This window comes from Centruroides vittatus, unplaced genomic scaffold, assembly GCF_030686945.1.
Source record: "Centruroides vittatus isolate TY-2023 unplaced genomic scaffold, ASM3068694v2 scaffold_149, whole genome shotgun sequence".
In the NCBI taxonomy this organism is placed as follows: Eukaryota; Metazoa; Arthropoda; class Arachnida; order Scorpiones; family Buthidae; genus Centruroides; species Centruroides vittatus.
Window position 1 is genome coordinate 141,138 of NW_027122681.1, and position 25,425 is coordinate 166,562.

Sequence of the window (25,425 nt, forward strand, 5' to 3'; positions counted from 1 at the left end):
ATTTTCCTTTCGATTTTCCAAATCATGTGTTTTGGTATAATCTCTCTAATAGTTTTGCTTAATTTTAAGGTATTTGGAGTATATTCTTCCCTCAAAAAACACCGGAAATGGTTGATGTGTTCTAACGTTTCTACCTTCTTAGTAAGGGTTATTAGCATGTTCGTTACTTCTATTTTTTTATATTTTCAAATTTTTATTAAACTTTCTTTAGTAGCTGTATTTTATGTTTATCAAGAGGTAGTCTCTTTAATCCTATTAACGGTGGACTGTCTCACAGCTAAACAGGTTTAATAACTCATTTATTATTTATTGGCTTCTTTACATATGCATTTCGGATCGGTGTTATCACTCCTGATCCCTCCTCAGTGCTACAAAAACAAAGGTTTACAAAACAAAGCAAAAGATTATGCCAACAAAAAAGTATAGAAAAAATATCTATAAACGAAGATTTAAAGAACACGTAGAAATAATAAAACATAACAATAATAATAATGATTTAATAAATTTGTCAAATGGGATGCAAATCGACCAGCAGTGGTATTACGTAATAGAGGGCGCAACAGGCCGATAGTTTATGTAAGTGGTATTATTGTAGAAGTATGAAAACTGTACTGGAAAATGTTCTAGAATTGTAAAATGTAGTGTTTGTTGGATTATTTTAGAAGTGTTATAAAACTATTTTGTAAATGTAAAGGTTTGGAATATTTGAAAAACTTTGTATATAAAAATATATTGAATTGTTAATTACATTAAAAACTTTATAATCACTTGTAGTATTACTGTGGTACACTGGTGAAAGGGAAATAAACAATATTGTCAAACGGATATGTAAACAGAACTCGGAGAGTGCTGTATGGGTGTTGGGGAGTATATGAAGAACTTAAAGGTACCGGAGAAGGTTTTTTTAAAGAGTTTTATTGTTTTCTTACTCGCGTTAGTAGTGTTAATATAAAACCTTTGTTTTTGTAGCACTGAGGAGGGATCAGGAGTGATAACACTGATCCGAAATGCATATGTAAAAAAGCCAATAAATAATAAATGAGTTATTAAACCTGTTTAGCTGTGAGACAGTCTACCGTTAATCGGATTAAAAAGACTACCACTTGATAAATGCTTAATTATAATCAACATTCTAATACGTAGATTTTCCTTATTTAATATCCTTGAACTTAAAACAATACAAAAAGAGTTTACTTCAATGACGTATTTTTGAATTTTTTTCAACCGCCTATCACGAATAAGTCGATTCTGACGTCACGAATTTTCGCCCTATTTTTATAGACTAGAGAGAGTGATGTTATTTAGAAGCGTATTTACATCATGTGCCTGTTGTTCCTTTATTTGAATCAAGAAATTAAAGAAAAAGACGAATATTTAGTTATATTAGCCTTCAACAGGGACGAATACTATGAAAGACCAAGCAGATGTTGCCATTTTTGGGAGAAAAATCCCGAAATTGTCGGAGGTAAGACACGATTTTCAATGAATAATTTTATTTTAGTATCGTTAAAATGATTTAGAATGGTATTTATAGGCCTACAGTGCTTAACTCTTCAGTTGTATCTTTAAGGCTTCCTAAAACATTTTTAGGCTCCACTAATGTAAGAAACTGCCCTTTTTTTCAATGGACCTTTCTTTATATTGCACGAAAACTATACCTTATGACTGGCTGTTTGGATATAAACATCCAAACAAGCGAGGTGCCCCCCTGTGGACTGTAGGATCCTCCGCTATTTAACATGATTAGATTACTCGAGAGGATGGCTTACTCATCACCATCAAGCAATCTAAATCATCAATGAACCCCTGCTGGTAGATTACTGTTGTTGTTAATTATTTAGTAGTTTAGAAAGTAGAGCAATTCTATTAATACCAAGCTTAATGAACTGTTCAGTCACTGAACAGCAACTAGAAGTTATCTAATTCATTGTGACATTCTGTGAACGCCCTATCTACAAATACGGGATTCCAAAAGGTCAGTTCACCATTGTAAGAACTTGCTATCTCGTATAACTACTTCAATTGCTTACAAACTTTGCAAGAATTGCCGAAAATGAAGTCCTTCTTGCTTTGACTCAAGTGGATAAATTTTTGCAAAAACTGCCGAATTTCTTGAAAAAAAAACACGGTTAACTGACCTTTCGGACCAACCCGTATCTACCAAATTTTGTTCACAAAAATCTTTAACTCAGGAATGGATTTCAAAGAAGGTAACGAAGGAGGAACGTGGTTAGCCATGGACATCCACGGAAAGATGGCCTGCATTTTGAATCAGATTAAACCAATTGAAAATTTTATTACGGAGAAAACATCAAGAGGTAAAATAAATAAATATTAACGTAACAATTATTAAATGTACGAATTTAATTCTTATAAATAAATGTATTGCAAACTATCCGCTTGAAGGTTTTCTAGTTGTGGATTATCTGAAAAGTCAAATGAGTGGACCGAATTATCTCAGAAATTTACAAAAAGAATCCGATCAATACAATAATTTTGTTATGGTAACTGTAGACATAAGGTAAAAAACACTTCAAAGTATTTTTCTCGCGAAGAATTTCGTATTAATCAGATAATTTGCAGGCCGTCATTCGGAAAAGTGACAGGATCCTACTACACAAACTGCGCAGATGATCCTCCCTCCATTTTGCATTCAGGTAAACCTTTGCGGCTCTTAAAATAAGTCAATGTGAAGTTTGAGCATGAATTTGTACAGCATAATTGCACTTTAGGCATTCACATTTTCGGCAACAGCGCCCCGAAAGCTCCTTGGAAGAAATTGAAAGTGGCTCGAAAGAAATTCAAAGAAGTACTTTTCAGGAATAAGAGTCGCTCTAAGGAGTTACTCATCGAGGATCTCTTCAAAATGCTAAGAGATAACAAACAGTAAGTTTATAAAGTTTATCTTCCTGTCTACATTTTTATATAAAATATATTTATATATTTTCTTGAAGATACTATCCGGACGAACAATTAATTAAAGATGGAGAAGGATTGTCCGAAAGTTTTCTAAGGCATTTCAGCGCAATTTACTTTAAAGATCATGAAAATTTATACGGATCGAGGTATTTCGGAATAAATTGTATTTTTGACTATTCCGTTTGCAGGAACGCCCAGAAAGGAGTGGAAAAAGGAGCAAATTGCATTGCCCTGTTTTATTCGTATACGGCTACGCGAGAAGTGGGCGATCTGTCGAAGAGGATGTCTCCCGGGAAATCTTTAACGGGAATCTAGCTCCTATTTAGGTGTTACTAAATTGAAGAAAACACGGTAAATTCCACGTGGCCGGCCCATTGACGAGGCGCGAACCAGTGTTTAACGGTTTTATCCACTCGGCTACTGGTGGGCGCAAATTACCTGGAGCCCAAGTATTAAAACTCTGCATAGTCCTAATATATATTTTGCCCTAGCTTCCATTACGTTCTGGGCGGCCATGTCGGTTTGAATCCATAATTTGATTTCTGTGCATGGTTGATTGTATAACTGTAAGCTATATATTTCAGGACGCACACAATAATTTTAGTGGATCGATCAGGTAAAGTGGATTATGTGGAGAAAACTATGCAAGAACCGATAGATGTGTCGGCTGAAGAATCATGGATAACCACCCGACTGCATTTTACTATTCAAGACGATAGAAGAGTGGAATCGCGATTGTAACCGTGCGAAATTCCTCTATAAAATTTGATAATATTAAGAATTAGTATTTAAAAAATATATTTATTTGCTGTGTCTTATACAGAAAAATAAAATACTTAAATACAAAAATAAAATTGGAGTAGTACTGTTGTTTAACAAGAGATGGCGGCCTGGCGGCATGACTTTTGCCGAATTGCTTAGTAATAATTTATTTTTATAGCCCGATAAAGAATCCGGTTGCTCGTTTGGTATTTGAAATAATTATTATTATCGGTTTAATTGTATTTATCACACGTATAACTTATTGTAATGTTGTTTACGACATTCATTCATTTATTAACCACACAAACTACAAAATCCTTGGTTCCGTACGTTGCACTATCGAGGTAGGATATATTTAACGTGGAGTTATGTAACTCGACGAAACGAGTGGATTTAGCCAGGTCCAAAATGGCACCATCGAGTGATGAGGGACGGGACCCTACATATATGGACATACCACCACGTAAAAAATTCCGGGGCAGCTTCGACCCATTTGGAGTCGATTCCGGGCCTCCAGAGCGGTAGGTCTTGACCACTCGGCCATCCGGCTACCAGGCTTTAAAAAACTGAGGGCACAAGCTATAAAACAGGGAATTATCAAGTAGCTTCAAATTCTACTTCAAACTTCAACGTTGGATCAGCGCTCGCACATGGTGGGTAATTTGGCCTTGGAACAAAGAATGAGGTTTCGATCAACGTCCAGCGAAGTTGCACGGGGCAATGGACGAATACAGTTCGTTAGTTTCTTTTATATTTGCAGAGTAGGCTAGAAGTCATGGATTTTCTGTCGTTTGTTGATAATGGAAATTGGGACTCCTTGGGGATTAAGTCTAGGTTTATTTGTTTACACATTAGCGATCTGACAAAGGAAGAGATACCTGCCATGAGGAATTTCTATGGGAAACTGACCCCTATTTACTTGTTACAAATGTGAATAAAACCACGTGGCCGGTCCGTTGGCGAGACGCGAATCAACCACCAAATACCACTTAGCCTTTGGTGGGCACCACCGATGTAACTTGTGATGTTTATAAACAATATACCTCGGCTTCTCAGAACAATTTCTTAGTGAAAATTAAAAACTTTTCCTTTTGGGTTCAAGGTGTCTCCTTGTCGTTGATGCCCTTGGCAGAGCGCTCCTATGCCGTACTTCAGCTGCTTAGTGTGTTTTGCCGGAGGGTCGTAGCATCCGAATGGGACGTAATAAATTAATTTATCTCTGGTCCTAGTTACATATAATAACTTTAATTATTCTCTCGCCTGAAAAACACCATTGTTTTTCGAATAACGCTATTATTAATTTATTTTTTATGTCTTTATATAAAAGTTATTCGAAATATAAATTTATCTTCTTGATTCGGAACTCCCGCCGGTGTTTATGGATACTAAATGGCCTTTTCCCAAGGCCAACACGGCATTTATATGCATTAAAACAATCGAGGCTTGGAATTTACAATATAGCCTCAACTACAAAGCATCCACATAGAGCCCCTACAGCACCGTCTGTCATTGAACGAATTAATTTCGAGACGATGCTATAAGGGTAAGCTACGAAAGGATAAACGATACCCATCAGTAAATTAATATATGTTTATACATATAATTTCTTACATCTTTACACCCACGCATTAACGAAAGACACAAGGAGCTTACACCCACAGGACCACAATTAACACTAGCAGATTCGACTATTTTTTGAGGCTCCTTCCTGCCCTAGATTATGTAACTTGATTAAAAGTATCCCTCTGCATACTATTTTTATTGTAAATTATAAAATTATAAATTAAAATATTAATATTTATCCTCTCTGATTACGGGAGGATAATCATTAAAATTTTTCCGGTGATATCAATGAAACTAGTTCCAAATAATTGTTATTATATGCTAAGTTTTAATATTTACTTGAATGTTTTTATCATTAAAGAAGGGAAATGAATTTTCTTAAGGTCTTTGATGTCACTTTTAACGACCTTTTCTTTAAAAAAAGACACTCTTAAATCTTCCCTCTTTTATTTGTAATGTAAAAATTATGGTTATCTCGAAAATCCTTGAACTGCAAAACCCGGAAAAATGCTAATAATGTTAACAAAAACATTTTGAAACGTTTAGAGAAACATTACGACTGTGTTCTAGAAAGCCGCTAGATTAAAAGACGACGTACATATGGGTCAAGACCGTGCAACGGGGATTTGTGGTTTTAACTCCTCCCGTTTAGCAATTTAAATAGAAAAAAAATGTTACAACGTGTAAAACGTTTACTTTGTATCAGTTTAGTTCCTCCTTTACTGTATTGTGTCGTGTTGTTCCTTAGACCGTACTCTAATATGTCTACTGTAGCAGAGATGAGCGACCTCTCTTGGAGATTTTTTTAACTCTTTCCGGCCTGTGGGCACTATGAGGGCCTTTAGCAAGCCCATTATGGGCTTGGCCAGGCCCACAATGTGGACTTTTTCTGGTTGCTGGCCCGTCAAAAACCTACAGTGAACTTTGTAGGTTTTTGACGGGCCTCACGTATATTTTCGTACAGAATTGAACGCTTTGAGCCTGCTTACTAACATACTTCCGTAACTGCCGGTAAATTAGGTACGGTCAAACGTCGATAGAGCGCCACCCACGTGAACCATCTATGACTAGATCTGTTCACTGTGAAACAGTAGTATTCTTCGTAATCTCTGAATTATCAAATATAAGACTTTCAAAGGACGTTGCTCTTCTTCTTGTCGCCATTCTTCCCATCTTCTTTACCTTCGATTATACCTAAATTCCTTACTTTTACCTTAGTACTGCAAGGGTATTATTACCAATAAATCATGTAACTCTCAAACCTCAAAGTTTCGTATAGATTTTTACTTTAAATAATTTTTATCGTGCGAGAACCTTCGGTTTAGGCCCACGTTAGATTTGTTGCCAATTTCACGGGCAAACAAACTATGACCCTACATTGAAGTTTGAGTGTACTAAAATGATAAATGCTAATGATACGCAGACTAGTAATATATAGTTTATTCTCATATTTTCACTAATCGAGCTTGGTTTGAATGTTCTTCGAGAATATCAACCTAATTTGGGATGCATAATGGTACGTGGTAGTAAACAGGAAAATAATATCACGTCGCTGAAGCCTCGGGTATAACATACCGGGATCTCGTGGGTTGCTCGTGACTGTTTTACAGCATACAGCCTAATTTAACCATTTATAAAGTCGCAAAAGAGATCTTGCCAATATTGCAGGAGCATATGATGCACTAAAATAAATGGAAGGCCGGATGACCGAGCGATTAAGGTGCAGCTCACCGCTTCGGGATCCAAAATCGAATCCGGGCGGGTCGAAAAACTACAAAAAGTTTTGAGGTAATCCGTCCAGATATGTTGGACCTTGTCCCTCTGGCCAAATTCAGGTAACATTAACCTTATCTTATGTATAGAATTAAATAATATGCTTTAATACATTAAACGTACGAGTGCATTTCACAGACTGATCACCAAATAGTGTTATTTAATACGATGTTTACGCGTGCCATAAGTTGTCCATCCCCGATTTAGTAGATTCCAGTGGCGAATCCGCAAGTACCCAAAGGGGGAACGACACCATTTCCAATATGGCTGCCGGTAACTGAGTAAACTGGATAATCCAGGAATCCGTACCACTTTCGGTTCCAAGCATACCGGATACTTGCTCCGATACGGTAAATATTCATAATTTATAACTTAAAATTTCAGACACTCAAGACGTTTATTAATACTTCTGCTACAATGCTACAATTTATTGATTATAACAACATTAAAAATATTGATAACCGGTTATAAATTTAACAGTAATTTTAATTATTATTAAAGAAGTATTAAAATTACTATAAAAATATGAATTACGCGATATTTTAGTGAATAATACAACTACAGACAACGGTTACGGACGGAAATATAAATGGCCGCCGTTTAGATGTGGCCCTTATTGGAGTTTGGACTATATACTATCTATTTACAATTATTTCAAATTTTCAAGAGAAATAATTAATTAAAGTTACATTAAAGATGAGAATTTATCGTGTATTGGTCTTTGATAGTAAAATACATCCGAGTCGTTATCCACGAAGGCTCGCGTGAAATGGTAATTGGCTCTTGCATGGTCTTCTCTATGTAATCCACATTGCCACCTCGATCGACGATAATCACTGTATGTGTCCTGTAAATTGTAAATTATAATGTTTCACTCTGTAAAACGTGCATGAAATTCGAAATTTAACGTAACTTTACCTCGTTCCGTACCAACTGTCGATATCCTTGACAAAAATCGAACTTAGTTGCCTTAATGTTTCTTCCGTTCTTCCTTCGGCATCGTTTATTAGTTGTTCGTCGGGTCCATACCTTAACATACAAATGAGGGACTTTCGTGATTATTTTATAGATTGGATTATTTGCATACGGCAACGCAACGCACGGGCGATCTTCCTCCAGGAAAGACTTTCTACGACCAACTCGCCCGTTTAGGTGTTAAGGTAGTATTGTTAGAGTTTCAAACCGATTTAAATACGTTTGTGACGTTATTACAACGAGGACACGATCGTATACATGTTCTTATAACATTACAAAGCGGGTTGTGTTTATCTAATCCGCGAAAATGAAATAATGTTTATGCAAGAAACAAACTAATATTAAAAACAATTTGAACAAATCATTGCATAAACGTATTATATCTATATACTGTATTTAATACTAAAACAGAATCCTCTTAGGTTAATGTTACCTATGGTAGCGAACATGGAGGCTCGTCTCTGAAACAGTGGGGACGCACGTTCTAACCTAACCTAACCTAACCTATTCTAATAATTTGGTTGGCAATAATTATGGTAATTTATTAGAATAGGTTAGAACGTGCGTCCCCACTGTTTCAGACACGAGCCGCCAAGTTCGCTACCATAAGTAACATTAACCTTATCTTATGTATAGAATTAGATGATATGCTTTAATCCATTAAACGTACGAGTGCATTTCACAGACTGATCACCAATAGTGTTACCTAATACGATCGTATGCCACATAACCGCTTCCAGTTTGCCGTTTCGGTTACGCGTGCCATAAGTTGTCCATCCTCGATTTAGTAGATTCCAGTGGCGAATCCGCAAGTACCCAAAGGAAGAACGACAAGCAGCCATCTTAACCTCTCGCCTAATCGACAGGAACGTCGTCTTTGCAATCAACCCTTTGGCACGGATGTTCGAAACGGCAAGTTGGCACGCAGTCTTCGTACATGTTAGCTAAGATTGCCAAGTTTCTTGTATAGAAAAAGAAAGATATTATACAACGCCCTTCTTTTTTACACACATATCGATGACAGGAAGATGGGAAGACAATACGTTCAACAGAAGCGTTGGCAACCATCACGTTGCCAACGTTTTCCATTGAATTTATTGTCTCACTCTATTGGTGATGTCGCCTGTGCCTAAAATCTCCGTTGATATATCTTATCAAACAACGTACTGAGTGTCATCTTTCAGCATCTCGAACAAATCCTCAATGAGTAAATCTTTACTGGTTATTTTATCATTTCGATGTAGGACCTCCACGAATTTCTTTTTAGCAGCTCCAAGTTTTTCCCACGGACGACTAGGGACACAATTGCCAAATACATGACACCCTAAAATGAAGTATTACGCTTCCGATTAAATATTTTAAAAAGTAAAAATGTTTATAAATACTTACGAAACCACTTACCTGACGGCAAGATGGCGGGTGTGTGTTTTCCCGAATTTGTGTAATAACAGGCTCTTACTTTATCTAATGTAGGTCTAATGTATAAATAAACATCAGTCAGGTTTTTAGATAATATAATTAATAAATACAATATTAAATTCTTTAGGTATTAAAAAAATCGTGACGACATTTAAATTGGTCAATCAAGATTAATATTTTAAAATAAACATTTGCATTGACTACAATGTAGAATATAAGGGTATAATCAGTGTTTTAAAATAGATAATGACGTTTGTTTCCTGTTCTATATTATATATGAAATTGTTAAATGGGGCCTAGTTCAGCCCGGGGCCCCATAAAAATGTATGACTCCACCTCGGGTCCCATACTAGTGTATTATTCTACCCCGTGTTCTATACAAGCGAATGACTATCCCGAACCCCATACACTCGTTTGGGGTAGAATGGACCCTTGCCATTTTTTTGAACAAATGAAATTTGAATGATTTTTTTATTAATTAATAAAAGCAGCGTTATAGCTTTTATCTTTCGTTATTAACAATTATTACAACTAGGATACATTAGATAGGAACCACATTATCACATTAATTAGGAACCACTACGGTTCCTAATTAATGTGGTAATGTGGAAATGCCCGTAATTTAGCTCCGGGTCCAGGAAAACTTTCGTATTGTATAAGGGACGATATCACAAGGAATTATTATAGACAGGGAGAAAGTTAAAGATTATAGAGGTTAACCCATTGCTCCCTCTGGGCACCAAGATGGTCTTTTATCCATATTCATGCGGAGTACTGTGATAATGCGGAATGGGACCCGTCATATCCGTACCGTCCATCAAAGATTCTTGGAGCGGCTCGTGCGGATGGCCCACCAGTGGCCGAATGGATAAACCATTGAACACTGGTCGTAGGTTCTCGCCCTGCAACGGGCTGACCACGTGAAGTTTTCCGGATTTTATTCGCGTAACATGTAAATAGGGACTATCTTTCCGTAGAAAGTCCTTTCAGGAAGCAGGTCGCTCACGTATCGAATTGACGTAAACAAATAAACCTATTGTGACGTCCCGATTTGCGTGACATTTAATATTAGATGCTGTAATTTTGATCCATCTCCATACTTCTCTCACTGTTATATTATAACAGAGAGAGATGGATCAAAAACTTACTACTCCCTCCTTAAGATTTATACATTTTTGTACTCGGGACCTTGAAACGTCAAGAAATGCTTTTGTCTGTAAGGATGTTAATGTGTGTGGGGGTCGGATATTTTAACGCAAAGTCAAACAGTTTAACTCGTGATACCGGCAACAGCAAAAGGGTCAGGGATATTCACTTCGTTATCAAATGTAACATGCCTACGCGACATTTACATAAATAGATTAAATAGATGTGTAGATTTGTTTTATATATATATATATATACTGGAAATAGATTTTTGCCTCAGTGTATTCTGTATGTATATATAGTGGAAGAGATGTTACAGCGAGAATAGCCCTCCGAACAGCGGAGAAAAGAAAAGTGGACGTCCTTGAGATGTGGTGCTGGCGAAGAATGATGCGAGTGTGTGGACGGAGAGAAAGAGGAATGAGGAATGAGGATGTTCTGGAAGAGGTAACAGAGAAGAAACAGATTTTGAGAACGATAGAGGAAAGGAGGCCACCTAATTCGACAATCGAAATGGATGAATGTTTTATTGGAAGGAAAGATAGAGACCCAGAATGGAATATCTCGATGAGTTATTACGGAAAAGGCCATATCAACGGATAAAACAGCTAACTAAGCGAATAGAAAAATCTATAAGACTGCGCACATCCATGTTTGCCCACCAACCATTGGTATTCTTTTATTGCCAAAAGAGAATATATAGGCCTATACAGGCCCTCAATTTGACCACCTGCCATAAAATATTATTTACGCGCATCGTCATATAAAATTATTTAATCTCATAGTAAAAGGAGGAAATTTTACAAATAATTTATCGTAATTTACCTGATATCCACTGTTATCATTGTAAAATCATCATATACGTTAGATTCTTCTTGCAAATTATAGAGAAAGGTTGGACCGTCTAACCTGCTTTTCAGATAATCTACCACTAAAAAACCTAAAGGAAACAGTTGAATATATTAAGTTATCTTTATTTTTATACTTTAAGCATAAAAAGAATACAATTTATCCACGTATCTTATTCTAGCGTTAATAACAATGAATAATTTTCAGTGTATTTTGACGTATAAAAATATAAATTACTATCGTAAAGTTCAATTTGTAAAACAAAATTTACCTCTAGAACGTTTGCTAATTGCTGTCGTAGATGTCAAAGGTTTTATTATATTAAGAATATGAGAAATTTTTCCTTCGGTGTTCATAGCTAACCACGTTCCTCCTTCTTTACCCTCTTCTAAATCCATACCTAATGAACCACAGTAGAGATAATAATATAACATTAATTTAAGATAATGTTACAAGATAAGATTTTATTGCAGTTTATCCACACGTTTAATGTAATACAAAAATATATACTTGCCTCCGATTATATTCGGATTCTTCTCCCAAAAGTGACAACACGAACTCGGTCTGTCGAGAAATTCATCTCGGTTACTTGCCAGAACGACCAAATAATCGTCCTTATCTAAAGGATTAGCCACAACGTAAAGCAACAAGAGACACATACTTAATGTTTCAAACGGACAATACCAGATACATTTGCCTGTAAAGCAGTTTAAGGAAGGAAAGGCGAATGTTCTATACTTTCTTAAGGTCAACGAGATTTGTCTCTGACAGAAGAAGGTAATCCTGTTCGAATAGATGGCATAAATTATGCGAAACTTTCACCAACGAAGAACACTTCACACCTTATAGACTATGAGATGAATAATGACATCATTGTATTGTTATTCTTAAGAGTTTATTAAATGTTTTGATCGAAACTTCTTTAAAATGTACAAAAATAATGGATAAGGAAAAAGCATTTTATCCTGTAGATAATTTTTGCATTAATTACGAGTTTAATTATAATAATCAATTTAAAAAAGAACTTAACAATAGGATAAAAATTTTTTTGTAATTTTTTTCACAGCCAGTGGAAGTCTAAAGAAACTTTTAATACTTAAAAAAATTACCAGAAATTAGTATAAAATTCCAATTATATACCATATTTTACGCATTTAACACACAACTTTCGGTTAATGTAACCCTTGGTGCCAAGATGGCGACTCGTCTCTGATTCAAGCAAGGAAACAGTGGGACGCACGTTTTAACCTAATCTAACCTATTCTAATAATTTGGTTGCTAATAATTATGGTAACTTATTAGAATAGGTTAGGTTAGGTTAAAACGTGCGTCCCACTGTTTCCTTGCTTGAATCAGAGACGAGTCGCCAACTTGGCACCAAGGCTTTCTTCTAAAATGGACACAAAAATCGCCCCTCTTCTTATATGCGAGGTTGCGAACCCTTGCTCAACTCTTCAATCAAATTACAGTAGACCCCCTATAACACGGTAAATACGTTCCGTGTTTTACGAATCCGTGTTGTACGAGTCACTTAAATACATCAGCCAATCACAACCTGGCACGTGTGCAGTTTAGGGGCTACGGCTGTTTGAAAGGTTTTCTTCCATAAAATTAACCGATTCTATAATTTATAAATTCATAAATATAATTTTTATGGCCGTTGAATAATAAATGTTTTTTAGTAGGTCCAGTGCTCGTTTAAACTCGACGGTCTGTACAATATCCGCTATTGGTCCAGATTCGACCAATCCTGTCGCGACACGAGTCGGCGATGACGTTTTACCGTGTTATACGAACACGATCGCAATTTTTTCGCCGTGTTATACGAATCCGTGTTATAGGGGAGTCTATTGTATTATTGTTTAATTAAACGTATACGACGTAATTAAACGGAATACGGTAATACAATTTTGGACCCACTGCCAAAGTCACGAGGTAAATTAAATATCACTAAATATTTTTTAAAGTATACTGCGCTTTAGTGCGTGTTTGTCCTATACCATAAAACACGGTAAATTTCATATCAAAGCGATACTTTGTAACGTTTTCTCTGTGTACTATTGTCCTTGAGACTTAGATCGTTGGAGGATGTATTTAGTTTCGTTTATTCTGTCTTCCCGCACAACCCTGGACATTTAGCAGTTTTTCTGATATAAATACATTGTCAAAGTATCGTTTTCTTGGTGTTCTTTTCTTTTGTTAGTGAGGAATTCACTTCTGTAATTCGTGGTTATCCCTTTTCTGCACGTGTAGTCAGCGTGTTCTTGCTCTAATTCCTGCCACAAACTTCACTTTTACGTATGTTACAACAACTAAAGCATACATGGGATGAGTTTTATAAAAAAAAGTGTAAATGTTAATAACAAAGATCTTCATTAAGTCCTAACCTTCTCCTTACGACACGTGACATCCCATTATCTCCTCACGCTCTCGACCTTTAATCACCAACATTTAACAGCATGAGTGTCTTTCCTATACAAGTCACCGTGCCGAATTTTGATTTATAATCTTTACCCCATCCTGAGATATTAATCTCTCCATATCTGGTCTCGATTTTCACTTCTCTTCTCGAGATGAAAGAAGGATGGACGACGATGGTAAGCTACAGGTCTGCAATTTCAAAATTGCAGGCCTGTAGCTTCACACTGTCACGTATTAGTACTAATACGTCAGAGAGGTAATAGACTCATTATCTAGAGATGTCGCACAATGAAAATATACACTGTACAGTACATAAATATAAGAATTATTCTTATGCTATGTGAGTATTTAATGATTATTTTTATTCCATATAGTACATGAGTATCCCACGTACTATATATATATATATATATATAGCGGTACATAGTTTATAATATTCCAATGGTGTATACGCTATTTATATATTTTTCAACAGAATGTGAATAATTTCAGACAACAAGACATAAATTATTTGACAAAACAGGTTGGCCTCAAAGGCTTGAAAAATGTACTCGCAAGACATTAAGAATGTAAATACGTTCTATTGAAATGTTTACAATAGAACGTATTACAGAGATTAATACGTTCTATTGTAAAAATTTCAATTCATTCATTAGTCAAATACGCATATTTTATTAAATTTCTAGTTTAGTAAACATAAAAATTACGAAGAATACAAAGGTATGTATCTTTATTCGGTTAATGTTACCTATGGTTCCAAGATGGCGGCTCGTCTGATTCCAGCAAGGAAACAGTGGGAACGCACGTTCTAACCTAACCTAACCTAACATATTCTAATAATTTTGTTGGTAATAATTATGGTAATTTATTAGAATAGGTTAGGTTAGGTTAGAACGTGCGTTCCCACTGTTTCCTTGCTGGAATCAGACGAGCCGCCATCTTGGAACCATAGGTAACATTAACCCTTTATTCTAATCATTTTCCTATATTAATTTATGTTTAAGAAGATTTAAAACGACACTATACTGCACTTATTCGTGTATTTTTTATTAATTTATTTTAAGTTAGTAGATATAAACCGACAAGTTTTCCTATTAATTATATTCCAAGAGTGAAATTTTTCATACATTACTTCATTCGTGTCGTTAATTACAGATACAATGAACAGAATTAATCATTTTTATTCGTCGCCTCGAATTAATCATCGCACTCCCTTTTCTCGAACACTCCTTTTTCCTCATAAATTACAGACTTTTTATATATTACGTTTGTGAAGTAGGTCAGTGTCGTCAGTGTATTTAAATTGTGAAAGAGGTGTACTTGAATTAGCTCGCATTTCGTGAACGATTTATTCACTTTTATCCATGACACAAAACGTTTGTATCCATAAATAAATACTGATCCTAATTGGAAAAACTCTTATTGAAATCCTTTCGAAAGATTACGTGTTACCCTCTCCAATCCCTCACTCCCTCAACGCCTCAGTCTGTTTTTTAATATAAACCTTATAAAAGACCTTATAAAACCCTTCATAATTCTAGGAATTCGGTGAAGAAATAACCGTTTGTTATTTTTTCCTTTACGCCATTTTTTTTTTAGTCAGTTGCTTCCCTGTTCTCTTTCCTTCTGCGTAGTCGTCTTCTATAAGCATGTTTTTTTTTTCTGTTTTTGCGATTAAATGCGTAGGTAATACAATATTTTATAATTAAAATCTTTCACAGAGTGGGTAAATTTTTACGTAAATAAATAATACAAAAGATACGAATGTTATTTCGTGTGAAAATCTAATGCCAATAATTAAATATACCATTGAATACGTGTATTAGTAAATCTAAGTTACATTTACATACGATAGAGTTTATATTGCCTCATTACGTACTATTAATTGAACGTGGGTTTTATATTATTACACATTATTTAAATAGCTTGTCTCGTTTGTCATAAAATGTGCCTTTCGTAACGAAGTGTAGGTCCCGTTCATAATCGTTGAACTCTGGCATCATGTCCGAGTTCAAGGATTATTGTAGGGTTCCTCCCCTGAGACTAGAGAAATCCCCTTTTATTCCCCTTATTTAGCTGTTACAAACGTAAAAACCCGAAAAACCCAACGTGGCCCATTGGCGAGGAGGGGAATACGCGTGAAGTATTCGGGGGTTCTATCCATTCGGTCACTTGTAGGTTGTAGGACACAAAGCTTATCTCTCATAATGAATCTTTAGCGAGATTCTTTACACAAACTACGAAATTATATTAAAGACGAATCTTTACTACTGTATTTCTTAAGTTAAGTAACTGGTTGCTGCATTTTTTATAATATAAATAACATTTTTAATAAGAATATTTACAATGTATTTACAAGATACTTTTATAATTTACGAAAAAATACAGCAAGTGATCTTTTTAGCCGAACAGGAACGGTTGTGTTGCTCTTCTCTAAGATATTTTACACGTGTCTGCATGAATAATTTCGAATGTTTATCCCACGAAGATCTTTTTTCTATTACCTAAAATAAATTTTGAATTGACAATGAGAATTTGGTTAATGTTACCTATGGTTCCATAATGGCGGCTCGTCTCTGATTCCAGCAAATAGAAGAAAGGAAACGTGCGTCCCCACTGTTCTCTGTCTTCTATTTGCTGGAATCAGAGACGAGCCGCCATCTTGGAACCACAGGTAACATTAACCGAGGCTGGTTAACACGATTTTGGTAACAAATAATTGGCCTTACGTAAAATGTATTTTGTTCATTTGTATAATGTTTTAACGGGATCATCTGAACGGGTAGAAAGTCAATCGAAGCTAATTTACTCATGTCCAGTATGGATTCTAACTTGACGAAAAATTCACCAGTAAAATCACTCGATACGGTATCCTTATCCATTATCATAAAATGTACGACGGCTCCTTTCATTGAGAGTATGGTGGACGGTAAATTGCACTGGAAAAGTGGAATTTGATTATGTCATTGAGTTGCTGTAGCAGAAATAAATGCGCGAGGGGTACTTACAATACAAAAGTTTCATCCCAAACTGGATCCTGAATTTGGTACAACGTCTTCGTCCTTTGCGGTCTGAATCCGGGGAACATGGCTTGGGGGCACAATTCTATGACTGCAAATGGATCGCACGAACCGGAATAATCCTGCTTTGGTAAGTTTTGTGCGTTTAAAACTGAAAAATATATAACACAAGATATTAACACCGAGGATTTCTGAATTTACGACAACGTCTGGGCCAATCTCACTCGTTACAGGTACAGCCTGAACTCTCTATTTACCTATTGTGTTCTTGATGATAAAGATATAACTTTATGTAAATGATTCTATTACATTATATTTTTAATTTTTAACGCGGAAAGACTGTATGAAAAACGAACAATTACCGGAGGAATGTGGGGTGAAAGAGAGTGGTTCAAAAGGTGAGTAAATCTTTTCACGTATACTCTCTTCAGAAGAATTGCTGAATTGAGTATACGTGAGAAGGGTAGAAGAGAAGCGAGATAGGGGGTGTCGGAGAAGGAATTTAAGTGTGCCAGAAGAAGCACGAGTGTTTCTGAAGCAAAAGAGGTGTATCTGTATCTTTTTGCCTGCTTCCCATCCTTTTTGTATGACTGGCTCGAAGATATTTGCGTGCGTGTGCGTGTATTTTTAGCGCGTTATGAAGTACAGTGTCATAAATTTAAAATGATTTACATATTTGTGTTTCTTGGAGGAGTTTGCGTGATGATGAAATCACGCAAACGTGTAACAATAAACGTTTACAGAACTAACCTTTGACAACTATGTCAATAGTTCCTTTAGTAACTTCTTTAAAACCAGATCTAAAGGCTACGTGCCCAATATATTCCAAGGGAGTTTTCTGTATAAAATACACCGCCAAGTTAAAAATGAAATTGAAATTTTTATGCAGAAATTTTATGAATATTTTACTGACTACATTGCACGAAAGCTCGTAATAATATTCCAGTTGCAACTCGATAGAAGAATAGGAATTGAGCTTGAGGATTCTTGTTAAGTCTTCGTGTATTTCTCTACTACACGATTCGTCCATTCCCAGAAATAACAAGTAATCGCGTGAAGCCTTTAAATTCTGTAAATATTAATTATAAAGTTAACCGTGCTTTAAAGTAAAGGAAATTTTAAAATATGCCGAAATTTGACTTACTTTGCTGATGGTTGTGGCATATTCCGGTTTCAACTGGAATTCAAATAAAACATTCTTTTTAATTTTTCATTATTTAAAAATGATTATTTTAACAATTATATTGCTTACTCCAGCTTGAAATCCACCGGTAGTTTCAGTTAAAATGAAATCCCATAACTTAGGATAGATCATGTTGCAAATGTTATTCCTCGTATTTTGATGTAAAATACATAAATTTTTGTCCATGTAAGCAATTAGTTTCTGCTCGTCCTAAATAACAATGGTATAAATTTAAGTAAACATAATATAAAGATAATAAACAAGCGTATATATTAACGTAGAGAAATAATCTTGGTTAATGTGTACCTAGGTAATCCAAGATGGCGGCCCGTCTCCGATTGCAGCAATAAGAAGACAGGGAACAATGGGGACGTACGTTCTAACCTAACCTAACCTATTCTAATAAATTACCATAATTATTAGCAACCAAATTATTTGAATAGGTTAGGTTAGGTTAGAACGTACGTCCCCACTGTTCCCTGTCTTCTTATTGCTGCAATCGGAGACGAGCCGCCATCTTGGACTACCTAGGTACACATTAACCATAAGCTTAAATATAGGGTGTTTTCCTCGAATCTATCTAGTTTTGTGGCCCGTTGGTCGGGTGAAAACCTGCGACCAACGATCAGTATTTAATGTTGGGCTCGATTTGTGTCCTTTTCAAACACCGTTTACTTTTGGTCATAGTTAATTAGGCAGTAATGTATTAAATATTCAAATTTAATAGGGTATATGATATACTTCACTTACCTTACTTTGATTAAATATTTTTAACCAATTTTGAATTTCTTTTCTAACATTAATATATATATATTCCAGAACAGAATTTAATATTTTTTCTTTGATGTGTTCCACTTGTTTTTCCGTGCTGTCCAGCAGTTTGTGTAAAACTTCCAAAGTTTGTCCCTTGATTTCTTCATCCGGTTCCATTTCCTCCCAAGTCATTTTATCAGGTAAGACTTTTACATAATCCCAGACATGATCGATGTTATTTAAAGACGTACACACCTAAAATAATTAATTTTTTCTTTTTAAGAATAAAAATTGAGATTTCGTGATATCTACCATAGAAAATATTATATACCGTACCTGCATGGGAACTATAAACTGCCCAGCGCAATTTTTACAATACGTAAGTGCTTTTTGCTCCATCATTTCTGTGTATAGCTTTGTTGCGTCGCAAATAACCTATTTTACGCAAAAGTAAGTGTAAATAATAGTTAATGTTACCTATGGTTCCAAAATGGCGGCTCGTCTCTGATTCCAGCAAACAGAAGAAAGGAAACAGTGGGGAAGCACGTTCTAACGGTTAGAACGTGCTTCCCCACTGTTTCCTTTCTTCTGTTTGCTGGAATCAGAGACGAGCCGCCATTTTGGAACCACAGGTAACATTAACCTAAATAATAAATTATAAACTTAAAATTGCTGTTTAATATCTGTAAATTTTAAATAAGCTACTCACATCTGTTAATTTAACTAGAAATGCAAAGTGTAATTCTTTCTGCTCCAGTCCCAATTGTTTCCATTCGGTCAGTATCTAAAGAACCAAAGAGTTTTCGTATGAATTTATCACACACTGATAGTGAATACGAGAATATTTATTATACGAAATAAAATTTAAAAGTTTATTTAATTGAATAATTATCATTTGCGTGTTTCCAGGGTGTGGTCTTTGACAAAAACGTTAGGCATAAAGGAAGAGAATTAGAAACGATGGTAGTAAGTGAATTACAATAGTAAACGAAAATTTTCCTGTGTAACGTTGCAATGTTAAGCAAATGTTAGTGTCTCGTAGGTGTAGTATCGGATACACGAAGCGATACGGACGGGCAATGACAGATTTGTTGCAATTGCCGCTCCGGATCCTCACACACTTGGATGGCCGAAGTTAGCATCCGATTTGGTTCGACAAATGCTCGAAATATGGAGACCGGGAAGGTCAAGGATAGGTAGCAAAGTGACGGAAACATTTCTTGGAAATCCTGGTCGAGCATTATCTTGATGGAAATTGGCTGTTTGCACCCCTGCCAAAAAGAGGCAAAACGTGAGGGAGCAGGACATACCTCTAGCAGTTAAGGATGCAGATGGAACCTTTTGTTTACTTTCGCTCTTTTGACAGGAGTTTGTTTTCACTTTAATTGAGTAGGATTCTTGCTTGTTATTCTATTGTGCATCTTGGTTGGTATCTGGGATTATTCGGTTTACATTGTTTCTATCTATACAGACTTAAAACTATTTAAAATATTTTAAGCTATACAATTCGAGCTACTGAGTTTGCAGTTACGGATTTCATGTAATTCCTGACATTAGTGTTAATTATTTAAAGCATTTACTATAATATTAACGCTTAAAACGGCTGTAGCAACGTGTTTCCATCGATAGTAAACAATTAACTCACCTCCGCAAAACAACTCAACACATAAACTGCCGAATTAGAAAAGTGCCCTCCGCCGTCTTCGTTCATCTGAAAGACAATTAAATGACTCAAATTAATAATAATAAAAAAACCCTTTAAATTAACGAATTAAAAATTTAATAAAGACAAATTAATACTACCAAAGTAGATCTCGTGTCTAGTTCTACCGCTCTGGTCGTTCTTAAGTAACATTCCGAACGGAAAGCTTGCAAGAGGTGTAAGAAACTTTCGTTAAACCAACTGTGGAATTCCGATAATTTAAGCTTCGGCGGTTGACACTCTGTCTGTTGGTCCCTGAAAATATCATTCAATTGTTTTATAATCGCGATTTTCGACGGTTACTACAGTTTACGGGCCAACAAACCTTGTTATATTGCGCCTTAAAACTTGTACTAGTTTCTTCAGCGTTATGTAGTAAGTATGGCACAGAGCGCTACTGTCTTTGATATTCACGTGGTAGTCCTTGTAGCGATTTTGGTAATGGTCCATACGACTCATTACACCTCTGCATATGTCGTGCATCTAAAGAAAACCAACGTAACGGATAGAAGTACAGCCGTAAAAGTAGGCCATACAGCCGGTGATGATGATTAAATTTACCTTTTCGTCGATAGCGATGGCCATTTCTTTCTGATAACCGAAACCCCATTTTGAAAACGGAAGCTCTGATAATAACTGCCCGCACGAACAGTTCTTAGTGATATTTACTAACAGCATAGTCAGGTCAGTCATGTCTTGCAAGACTGTATCTCTGCCTTCGTCTTTGCTGATCTTCCTGTTGTTGTCTATCCAGTCGCGTATGTCTTTCTGAATCGTATAAACAATTGTTAAATACAAAAATTCACGGACAAATCTAACGTTTCCGATTGTTTCCTGACCTTTAACCTCATCTCCAATTGCTTCACTAGTTCCTTCCTAAAATTCAACACCTCGTGACCCGTTTCTAGTGATGTCAAAAGTTCCAGTATCCTGAAAATATATTTATATTTTTCAATTTATTAACGTATTGTTAAGGCTAATTATGTCCAGGATGTAAGATAAAGTACAGATGAGTAAACATAGCGTACTTCTATCGAAGAAAACAGGCAGCTGTGCAGTATATATTCAGTAACAATATAATGCCTATGCCTATGTATATGATCTATGCCTATGTATATAATCTATGCCTATAATTTAGGGCCTATGTATACATATAAACTTACTTTAATCTCTCTGGTAGACAGAGGAAGCTTTGAGAATCGAGAGGAAACAGGGAACAGGGTAATTGCTTTTCATCTTGGCAAAAGCTTTTTAACGTAAGTAGAGGCGATTCGATCTAATAGTGCCAACTGAAACAACAATAATAAAGTTTTATAATCATTATTATATAATATTAATATAGAATTGTGCAAAAATGTCAGATACTTATATACAGTACGGTCGCGACAATCCGAACAGTTTCTATCATGTACCTAACTAAAATAACTCGTCGACTGTACGTACGTACTGTACCTGTACACTTGCAGCTCACGTGTTAAATAAACACAAATCACGTGTGGTCGGCATGCCACTTCTTTATGGCAGAGGCCCTACGAACAAAGGCCGGTCGTAAGTCGAAGATCTGTACGTTAAATATCGTACTTTTTATTGTGTTTTTGTCAATTTTGTAAAAGAAAACACCGGGAAAGCGGCAGAAAACACAGTTAACTGACTTTTGGAGCTGAGTATATAAGCTTATACCGTATATTCGCAATAGTGCAAACGTTATCAAATAATTATGAGTAATTAGTAACTGTTGGTCTGGGTGTATAAATGACGAAAACGTCACAAATTTTTCGAAAATAGACCGCGAAATATTCTTTTAAAATCCGTGTTTTTATTTAATAAATTAAAAATATCCTATTAATTCGAATTGAAAATGCAGTCCCCCACGTTACCTAACGTTAAATCGGAGTATTCTTAATCACTCTCGTCGTTAAATTTTACGCTATTTCCCTGCTTATTTTATATTTTTGCTTAACTATTTTGAATACGTTCTTAGCGTTTTTACTCTGCTAAATTCTATTAAACTATATTTACTCCTAATTATCAACAATTTTTGCTTAACTTTTTAAAAGTCCTGTCGCCTCTTAAATTCGAAATAGTACTAAATATATATTATATTACACACTCTCTCTTTCTCTCTATCCGTCTGTCTTTCTCTCCTCATTCTGTTCTCTGTCAGTTTGTCCCTTTTTCCTTCTGTCTCCTTTTCCCCTCTCAGTTTGTCCCTTTTTACCTTTCAGTTTGTTTTTATTTTCCCTATGTTTATCCCTTTTTCCCTCTCAGTTTGTCCATCTTTCCCATTCAGTTTGTCCCTTTTCCCTCTCAGTTTGTCCCTTTTCTCTTCTCAGTTTGTCCCTTTCTCCCTCTCAGTTTGTCCCTTTCTTTCCCTCTCAGTTTGTCCCTTTTCCCTCTCAGTTTGTCCCTTTTTTCCTCTCAGTTTGTCCCTTTCTCCTTCTGTCCCAATTCTGTCCTTTCTTCCTCTAAGCTTATATCTCTCAATTTAATTCACCTTTATTAATCCTTCAAAATCGAATTATAATTAACCTCTACGAGGTTTAAATAAATCATTTCATAGACTAAAGCATGCCGACTCCTTTAGGCCGTTCAGTAATAAACAAAGTAGTTAAATTTAGCCGAAGAGCATTAAAATTAAATTTATACGTGACAAGTGATTGACATACACTCACTCAGGGGGGTAGACGATAAACGAGTGCGCAGTGCCAACACAACGACAGCTTGTCAGTCGACCTTTATCAATTATAATTACATTATCAGGCAGCCGTCATTAATTTTTACAACGGTTAAGCTTTATTAATTTGTAGAAGCGTTCCGATTAACACCCGAATTTCTTAATATTTACGGTATAAATCGTGCCTCGTATCACCAAATTCGAAAGTGCAGTATTGATTACTCCATTCACTTCGTCGGGCTTAAATTTGGACAAATTGTACACCTATAAACTCCCACTGTCGTCTGTATGCCTGTCTGTCCTTCCTTAATCTCGAGAACGAAGTTAGTCGATGCCAGCTCACCTCTTTAGGATTAAAAATGAGTGTTTGTACGTCATCGTCGTTGACTAATTCCCACGTAGATTTAGTAGATATACTTAATTCGAGTGCTTGGAATGCTTGCAAGATGGCTTCTTCCGAAGCGGGTGGTCTCTGGTTTTCCGAATTCCAGTCGAGTAACGCTAACAGGCGCCTAATTTTCCAATAAAATAATGTTAAATAATAGTAATTTTTTTTTCTAATATAAATCCAAAATTAACTTACATAAGTTTTTCGGTAGAGGGTACTATCTGTTGCTGTTTAGTAAATAATTCTAGTGTTTTCTCGCTTTCTGGCATTAGCCTACCGTTGAAGTATTCCACGTCCTGCAGAAATGATTGTATTACTTTTATTTATTATTATTATTATTATTTTAATAATGCAGGCTGATTAGAAAGAAGCACACCTCGTCTAAATGAAAAATAGAATATCTCGTTAATTCACTGATTATTTTGTAGTAGTCTTCTAGCGAGTACAGGTCACTGTCGTAGCGATCGTAATTCTGTTAAAAACAAATTAAATAATGATTACAACGGAAAATAAAGCATAATACAAACAATTAGGTTTATTGTTCTATTAGAAAATCGGGTTAATGTTACCCTTGGTGCCAAGATGGCGGCTCGTCTCTGATACCAGCAAGGAAACAGTGGGACACACGTTCTAACCTAACCTAACCTATTCTAATAATTTGGTTGCTAATAATTATGGTAATTTATTAGAATAGGTTAGGTTAGGTTTGAACGTGCGTCTTTACTGTTTCCTTGCTGGAATCAGAGACAAGCCGCCATCTTGGCACCAAGGGTAACATTAACTGAAAATCGTTATTTAAAAACACAGCTCTTATGTTTTAATTATACGAGCGAAGTTTTCTATCCAGTATTCACTTATAATCTCATGTTTACAAGTATTGTGTTTACACAAGAAGACAGGAGCGCGTGATCCGAGTGAGTCAACACTTACTTATAATCACATGTTCACAAGTATTGTGTTCTATAAAAGAGGACACAATACAGATTGAAACACGCGGAACATTTTTCAGTTTTATTCCTTTTCAATGACTAGTTCCTAAATTTGAATTTTTAATCCAATTTCCTTGTAGAAAGCAATTATTTTATCTCAGGATATACAAAAATAACACGTCCAGGAGCATGAAAAATGTAATTAATATCACTTCTCTTTCATAAACGTACCAATATATCAAGAGTGACACGTTATATATATGCAATGACTCCTAATTATAATAAATAAGAGTTAACCTGTTTTAAACTCAGTCGCAAATTTATACTTCCAGCGAATTTAGCATTCTTCTTCAACCTCGTAGTAACGTCCCACCAAGATTCACATCCTTCCGGAGGAATATCCTGCAATTTAAACGGATGCTCCCTCATTATTTCCTTTCCTTTCTTATCTTATTTTAATCTTAAACTTATACTGTTACATATCTAAGCAGCAAATTTCCTCTTCAAATTATTTAATTATGTAGAAAATACAGAAGAAAAATCTAACCTTTATAGGTATGGCAACAACACCGATGAAGTCGTCTTCAAACTTTTTATGCCCGATATTATTTTTGACTTGTCTGCACAAGCTAAATTCAATTATCAGACGTTAATTAATTAATTAAAACAATAGCGTAATTAGCCAGTTACACACGAAATATACCTGATAAGACCCGAGGGTCTTTCGACGCTCTTAACGTTTTCCCAAACTGTCGTACGCTCTTCGTCTCTATCCCAAATACAAACGAGTAATTGATCCGTGAATACGTCTTTGATTTCACTTTAGAAGAAAAGAATTTGGTATTTTAATTGCAATTCTACGTAATAAAATCAAAATAATTAATAAATATTTATACGGGATGTCTCCTAAAAAGTGATCCACATCCAGTACTGCCGTCTTTGCGTTCGA

At 35.5% G+C, this 25,425-nt stretch overlaps 3 protein-coding genes across 3 annotated transcripts; 1 reads left to right on the forward strand and 2 right to left on the reverse strand.

The window, feature by feature from the left end:
* The first annotated feature begins 1,283 nt into the window (after positions 1-1,283).
* On the forward strand, positions 1,284-3,773 carry LOC136987341 (transport and Golgi organization 2 homolog). Its single transcript, XM_067285076.1, has 7 exons — positions 1,284-1,465; positions 2,193-2,318; positions 2,407-2,521; positions 2,584-2,657; positions 2,733-2,886; positions 2,955-3,065; positions 3,504-3,773. The coding sequence occupies exons 1-7, from the start codon at positions 1,321-1,323 to the stop codon at positions 3,658-3,660; spliced, it is 882 nt and encodes a 293-aa protein (XP_067141177.1). The 5' UTR covers positions 1,284-1,320; the 3' UTR covers positions 3,661-3,773.
* Positions 3,774-7,707: 3,934 nt separating this feature from the next.
* Positions 7,708-12,065, reverse strand: LOC136987296 (transport and Golgi organization 2 homolog). Its single transcript, XM_067285008.1, has 7 exons — positions 11,921-12,065; positions 11,678-11,806; positions 11,383-11,497; positions 9,394-9,467; positions 9,160-9,316; positions 7,936-8,046; positions 7,708-7,864 (listed from the first exon to the last, which is right to left on the reverse strand). Exons 1-7 carry the CDS (start codon positions 12,063-12,065, stop codon positions 7,708-7,710), a joined length of 888 nt encoding a protein of 295 aa, XP_067141109.1.
* Positions 12,066-16,131: 4,066 nt separating this feature from the next.
* Positions 16,132-21,773, reverse strand: LOC136987342 (protein unc-13 homolog D-like). Its single transcript, XM_067285077.1, has 16 exons — positions 21,649-21,773; positions 21,325-21,415; positions 21,047-21,253; positions 20,811-20,968; positions 20,587-20,740; positions 20,429-20,494; positions 19,493-19,567; positions 19,120-19,218; positions 18,781-19,038; positions 18,100-18,240; positions 17,992-18,024; positions 17,761-17,916; positions 17,598-17,685; positions 16,841-16,998; positions 16,557-16,766; positions 16,132-16,331 (listed from the first exon to the last, which is right to left on the reverse strand). The coding sequence occupies exons 2-16, from the start codon at positions 21,334-21,336 to the stop codon at positions 16,200-16,202; spliced, it is 1,947 nt and encodes a 648-aa protein (XP_067141178.1). The 5' UTR covers positions 21,337-21,415; positions 21,649-21,773; the 3' UTR covers positions 16,132-16,199.
* Positions 21,774-25,425: the final 3,652 nt, after the last annotated feature.